At 34.8% G+C, this 7,257-nt stretch overlaps 1 protein-coding gene across 1 annotated transcript; it reads left to right on the top strand.

Annotated features, from left to right (window-relative positions):
- The first annotated feature begins 782 nt into the window (after positions 1-782).
- LOC131078334 (putative germin-like protein 2-3) lies at positions 783-1,686 on the top strand. The gene is made up of 2 exons (XM_058016001.2): positions 783-993; positions 1,101-1,686. The coding sequence occupies exons 1-2, from the start codon at positions 783-785 to the stop codon at positions 1,631-1,633; spliced, it is 744 nt and encodes a 247-aa protein (XP_057871984.2). The 3' UTR covers positions 1,634-1,686.
- Positions 1,687-7,257: the final 5,571 nt, after the last annotated feature.

Raw genomic sequence — 7,257 nt, 5'->3', positions numbered from 1 at the left:
AATATAATTATCGTATGACCCACATATTCATTTGTATCCTTTGCCTTTTAGAGTTTTTCATTAGCATGTGCATGTTAGAACCCTTTGGATTTTGGGAAGAATTATGTTTTTCAAAATAATGGATGGTGTATATGCTTTTGCATGTGTCATTCATTTGATATTGGGTTCCCCATGGTAGAACCCTTCTAAGCAAATCTAGAATCACATCCAAACTAGCACCTTCTCGATTACACTAGCAACTATTCTAAAGTGACATCTAATGATTTGGAAACTATCAACCTTCCTTGCTCAAACTAGACCTTTTCTTCAATAATACTAATGCAAGAGTTGTTTATAGATTATTTTCCTCTCGAATATATTTTACTAATTTTTCAATTCAATAACTACCTAGCATGACTCTCTCCATCTCATTTCTTGCACATGTAACACTCACCCTCACATCATTGATAATTTCCTTTTTTGCGAATTCGCTGGCGGTTAAGAATAATCTAATATTATTTTCTTAGAATTTGCTGATCTTTCCGATATAGTGATAACGATTCCACACTACCGAAAGAGTGGCGACAATATCAACAATATCAAAAGTATATGGAGACTACGTCTACGGTAGTTTGGGTAACTGTATGTCGTAGGACTTACGTACTCACTCTGCAAGTATATTATAATTAAGGACCGCGTCAACATGAAAAAGTCCCAACTCTGCAAATATATGATAATTAACTGATCACATCGACAAGAATTAGTCCTCGCAGAGTAGTTAATTTTCCCGCTATATAATAGACATGTTATGGGCTTGTAATACACAATTCGACTACACGTTCATATCCCGAGCTTTTCTGTCTGATTCTTCTGTGGCTCTATTTATAATGGGTAACCGCATGATTTACTTCACGTTGGGACTTTTCCTATTGATATGTTGTTACAGTGATAATGTCATGGCAGCGGATTCCGATCCCTTGCAAGATTTCTGCGTCGCAGACAAGGAAAGCATGGGTGAGTACATAACTTTTATATGATTTTCTTATTAGGCGAGTTGCTAACAAATTGATTAAGATAGAGTGGTGTGATATGATTTGTTGCTAACAAATTGATTAAAACAGTTAAGGTGAACGGGTTCGTTTGCAAAGATCCCAAGGATGTTTCGGCAGAGGACTTCTTCTTCGGGGGACTTGGGCAGGCAGGGAACACCGACAATGCAGTGGGCTCAAATGTAACGATGGCCAATGTTATGCAGATACCAGGCCTCAACACCTTCGGAATATCGTTGGTCCGTATCGATTACGCAGTGGGTGGAATAAATCCTCCTCACACGCACCCAAGAGCCACTGAAGTTCTTGTTTTACTGGAAGGCCAGCTTCTTGTGGGTTTCATTGACACCACCAACAAGTTTTTCAGCAAAACGTTGGAGAAGGGAGATGTGTTTGTGTTTCCAAAGGCACTTGTGCATTTCCAGCAGAATGTGGGGCATGAAAATGCGGTGGCCATAGCTGCATTGAGCAGCCAGCTTCCGGGAGCTCAGACAATCGCCAACTCTCTGTTTGCAGCGGATCCTCCTCTCCCAGATTCCGTATTGGCCAAGGCCTTCCGCATCACCCAAGAGCTTGTCGATTTCATTCAGAAGAAATTTGCATAAGAATTTGCATCACCCAAGAGCTTGTCGATTACATTCAGGCCAAATTCCTCTAAGATTCTCAACCTGAATTCGCTGTGGTCTATTAAATAAAACGTGGGAAGACCATCTTTGTCATTTTTTTCTTTTCCTGAATAAAATAAATCTGTTTAATCTCGTTATTTCTCTGCTGATGTATTATTTATAGCATCGATTTTCAACATATATAACTCAAGAGTAAATTTCAAACTTTAATAATTATGCTAATATTTCTAATTAATAATTTATTGATAACATGTTAAAGAATAAATCAAATGAAATAGATGGGATTCAAGGTATGCATCACAATTCATCTTTTTATCCGTGCTCACCTTTCAAAGCTACGTCTCCCATTCATCACCATCGTACATTATTTATACATTTTAAAAGTATCCTTAGGTAAACATTTGGAATGGTAAAGGCATTGCATTACTACACTATGATTCTTTAATGATAAGATTTTGTATTATGTGTATTACAATAATCTTATTGAATAAAATTCAAAAATCAAACTGAACGAATTTTTGCTTGAATGGCTCTCCTCCTTATCTCATGGTCCCCATACACTCATTTGAAATTAGATATCACATTTTACGTCATTTTAGTAATAATATTTTTGTAAGAGTAATTATCTTTGATTTTTTAGAATGCAGAAGAGAATATAATACTAAAATTCATTATTATTCAATGCACTTTCAATCTTTGTATACTAAAATATACATAGGTCCAACTAATCGACAATGAATTTTATATATTATTCAAAAAAATCTTAGATAACGTGATTTAATAAATGTTTACTATAATAGTTATACACAATTTAAAAGCTTATGTTTAATGTGAAATATTTAATTAATAATATTCAAAAAAATTATGCTAATGTCTCTTGAAAACCTCATAATAATCTTTTCGTCCTAATTTTTTATCAAAGAAGTCTTTAAAAAATTTCGAAAAATGCTCCTAGAAATGAAAAACATATAATATAGTGTTTATTCAACTGACATAATATAATTTCCATCACACCTAATGTCAAAACCTAGATTTTCTAGTATAAACAGTAGCAGAATGATTGGGCTACATATAATATCCTTACCACATGCTTAGTCTTATCAATTTTGCCCCTTTAACATGGTTCAACCATGGCCTTTTTCTTGTATAGAATTGTATATGTATTGGAATTAATTGACTAGAGGTACTTTAGTATTCTTGTCCCTTAACTATGACAATGTTATGATTAATCCTATTAGATGATTTTCATTTTAAATTTGTAAATAATAGTTAATTATTCTCTTTTAAATCTTTTAATTTTACCAAATACCAAGATTTTGCTCGTAATACAATTTATAATTCCATTAAGATTTTATAAGTATCTATTTCGATATTAATTAATAGTTCTCTCGTAGAGAAATACTACCAAAGAGGTAGCTCCCAATTACAGTTCCTACATTACATTAGACCCTCTACACATTCATACAGTCTTTCAATTTGCAAAGGAGAAAAAAATCCCCATATTTTCCAATGAACTAGCCACAGGCCAACAATGAAACCCTTTACTTCACTTTCCTATAAAATTGGAGAGATCGAAATATTCTTTGCTTCCTATTAAGAGCTTCAACATGAAATATGCCTCCAATAAATCTATTTGTAGGCTCTATGGGTATAGCATCAGGCATGGCTAGTACCACTATCCTATTTGGATCTGTAATCAATCTATTCCCATATGAGGAGCCCTAAGTTATGGTCCTCATGACCTAGATGTAATTGGTAAAGAAGCGCTTGTATACAAATCCATCATCAAGGTGCCCAACATTCCAAAATGCTTCTCCAATTATCTTTGTGAACACACACACAGTCATGGCCTTGCCTTTTTTTTCTAAAAGGTTTGGAAATATTTTCAACCATGGTCTCCTGTTTGCATTGGCATTATATTACAAACATACATGACATATAATTTATGTTCCTTGGATAGCCCAAGTCATTTGAGTATATCATCTCTAACACCCAAACCCTTCCCGAGGTTGGGAAAGCTTTACGCTTCGATCGTCCTCTGAGTTGATGTTAGGATCCAATGCCCCTAAACTTGTCAAATTTTGATCAACTTCTATAGCTTGTCAATATAGTCTACTTGAGTCATCTACCATCACATCTTTTATCTTTGTGTGGATATGCGATCAATGGAGAAGCCCTTTGAACCACCCTCACTCATTGCCTCGACTGCAGTGCAATCAAACCTCTAGTACTTAGTTGATTCAATAAAGAACGTGCAGTGCTATCAAATTGAGAATAGGACCCAATCTTTTTGTCCTAACCCCTTATGGTAATCAAAACATGGAATGGTAATTTTTTATTTTTTTTAATTTTGTTATTATTTCCTCTAGCCCAGCCCACCTAGTAGTGTGTGACTCTACCACCTTATCTAGGGATTGAAAAACCACTTGGTTAGAAAGAAGATCTACAACATTGTTAGCCTCTTTAAAAACATGCATAATAGAAAAAACTCCTAAGTTACCAAAATGCACTCAAATTTTGGAAGCCCAACTCTTGAATTTCAAATTGGTCATGTCTTTCTTTGTAATTGCTTTGATGCATAGCAATGAGTCAACGTCTACATTGATGTTTCAAAAAAAATTCTTTACATAACCATATGCCTAATGCAAGTGCCTCCATCTCAGACATATTGTTGGTTGTAGTACCAAGCTTGCTTGAGAGAGCCCACACACATTGCCCTTGACAATTTTTTATGATATAGCTTGTAACCGCCGACCATAGGTTACCATTTACTATACTATAAAAGTTTAACTTCAATCTTCCCTCCACAGGGGTTGTCTAATTTGCCTCTCTCCTAATTTGCCTTTTGTCTCCGAGCTTACCTAAGTTGGGTTTTCTTAATTTCTGCCATCCCTTCTGCAGCTCCTCATTTCATCTAGAAAATTGTGTGTAAGTCTTTAAGCAACATTTAGTAATCACTACTTTGTAGATCCGAGCGTTTATCTTCCTTATTACTTCCTCTACTTGGATGTGGATCATATTAAAGATCCTATTATTCTTTTGCTTCCACTCCAGTATTTAAGAAACAACAATCCACGAATCTGACCATAGTGATTTTTGTTGTTATTTTGGCGAACTTTTCATGAACTCAAAAATATTATCTTGATGAGGACCCACCCAACCCAAAAATAGTTGAAGCTAGTCCCAAGACTTTGTAGTAAATGGGAAACTAACTGCTTCCATTCATCTTAACACAACATACATCAACTTTTTTCATTAATACCAATTGTCATTAATCTTCGGTCATCAAAATGTGCATGTCGAGCATCATCCAAATAAAATATTTGTCTTTAGGAAATATTACAGAGTGCTAGCACAACACCACAAGTCATGTAGGATTAGATTGAACTACATTTTGGATAAAATGTCTAGTCCTGGATAAGTATTCACCTTTTTTGGATATACACTAGGTAATTTTGTCCCCTTGTTGTGTAATGCAGATCTATCTTTGACTAAAGGCATTTTCCGAAACATGTTTTACTCCCTTTAGGATTGCTAAAGTAGATAGATCCCAGGTGGTTAAGATGTAATTAGGACAAGTCTCTCTAGGATGAAGCCTCTCCCAGCATTACCAGTGGGCGCCCAATCCTGATTGATTCTCATCCATCTCTTTCACCCCTCCCCCCATCTTAGCATACCTCTCGTAACTCCCCTAAGATTACCTATCCTAACCTCCATCCTAATTAACTCCCACTCCTCTTTAACACCATTCTTATCCTCTATTTACCCTGCCTTCCAAAACCCTCACTTCCTACTTATCTTAAACTTACCTATCCACTACCTATATCTCCTCACCACCTCCCAACTTGCATTTCCTATACCCTAGATCATACTTTATATTCTAAAACCTCCCTTTATTTCCTTATCTACTACCATTTCCTACACCCTCACTAGCCTCTTATTTCCTTAAGCTAACCTATCCCCTAACTTACATCCTACCCCTTTCTTTATCCTGTCCATCCTAACCTATCATCTACCCCTACCCTACCCCTATCTTACCCCATACACCCTACACCCAACCTCTTATTAACTCTTTATAACCCACAACCCCTATACTCCTATTTCCTAAACCCCTTACCACCTATCGTCACCCTTACCTTTTCCTTATCTCTTGTAACTCCCCTTTATTCATCGTATCCCCCCCTTTTCCATCCACTTCACTCATTACCTTTGCCTTTACAACCCACTACCACGTCACACCTACTTGGGCCCCACTTTAAACATTAAATGGTGAATTAAAAGCTTTTTTTAAAGAAAAATCTTTGTCGGGACCCACCACAAGCTTTCAACATATAAATTTTGCAAGGTTTCAAGGGATTTTGATTTTTTTCATGGCATTACTTTGGCCCCAATCTTGACTTAAAGTAGGGAGAATTCAAAAGTTTCAAAAAAAACTCTCTTTGTTGGCCCCACAAAGCAATAAGGATGTTGAAAATGTTTTTTTTTTAACTAGTGTGTGTGAAAGAAAAATGTTTTTCTAAGGTATTAATAATGCTACTTCAGCATAGAGTAAAGATCATTTTAAAATTCAAAAAAATAAATAATAAAACAAAATTGAAAAATTGAAAAAAAATTGAAAAATTGAAAAATTGAAAAACACAAAAAATGAAAATTGTGAAAATTTGGCTAAGGCATGGAAAATAAGCATCAGTAGCATTATTACTTTTCAAGAAGTGCCTCTTGGTGTCACTGCTTCTTTTCAAGCAATGCCTCTTGATGTCACTACTTCTTTTCAAGTAGTGCCTTTTTAAGTGGTGCTTCTTGGTGTCTCTACTGCTTTTAAGTAGTGCCTCTCAGTAGCATTACTACTTTCAAGTGGTACCCTTCAATGTCGCTACTACTTTTTGAGCAGTGCTCATTAATATCGTTACTAATTTTAAGCATTGCTTCTTGAAAGCATCGCATTTTTCGAGCGCACATGACTGCTTCGAACGATGTAAGTCGCTCAATGATTTCAATATTCAATTTCATGATGAGTAAGGAAAATTTGATCCTTCTTTTCTCAATTGACCAACATTAAATGGTTCAAAGCAATAAAGTATTAATCTGGCTAAAGTGAAATCGATGATTTGTGATGAGTTATTTAATCAAAGGTGGCAACTCGATTTTAAACAAGAGCTATGATACAGCTAGAGTCCCCACCAGTTGCAAAAATTAGTAGAAAATAGAATATTGGAAAGATTTTGATTTTGTAGAAAATTTACTTGATAACAATATTATGACTATCAAAAATTTTGAGACTCGAGGCATTTCACAATGTATATGAATTTTAATACACAGATAAATTGAAATGGTCAAAGCTATAAACATTTCAAATTTAGACATAACTGTGGCAATTTACATTTAATTGTCTACTTTGTAATGTATTTTTATTCTTAAGACAATTACAAGGATATGCTTTTCAACAACAATCATAAAATAAAGATATCAAAATTGCTATGTCAAATATTTTTGATATTTAGAACCAAACTTTAACCTGGACAAATTTAATGTTTAAAAAATCTAAAGATTTCTACAAAAATTTTGTTTACAAAAACTAAAGATTATTTCAAGCACTATAAGTA

Source organism: Cryptomeria japonica, chromosome 3 (genome assembly GCF_030272615.1).
Source record: "Cryptomeria japonica chromosome 3, Sugi_1.0, whole genome shotgun sequence".
Classification (NCBI taxonomy): domain Eukaryota; kingdom Viridiplantae; phylum Streptophyta; class Pinopsida; order Cupressales; family Cupressaceae; genus Cryptomeria; species Cryptomeria japonica.
The sequence above is the reverse complement of the archived record's forward strand: the minus strand, read 5'-3'. Positions and strand labels throughout refer to the sequence as shown.

Coding starts and splice junctions, on each gene's coding strand:
- LOC131078334 (XM_058016001.2), top strand. CDS start 783: ATGTTATGGGCTTGTAATACACAATTCGACTACACGTTCATATCCCGA. Junction 994..1,100: donor CGCAGACAAGGAAAGCATGG/GTGAGTACATAA, acceptor TGATTAAAACAG/TTAAGGTGAACGGGTTCGTT.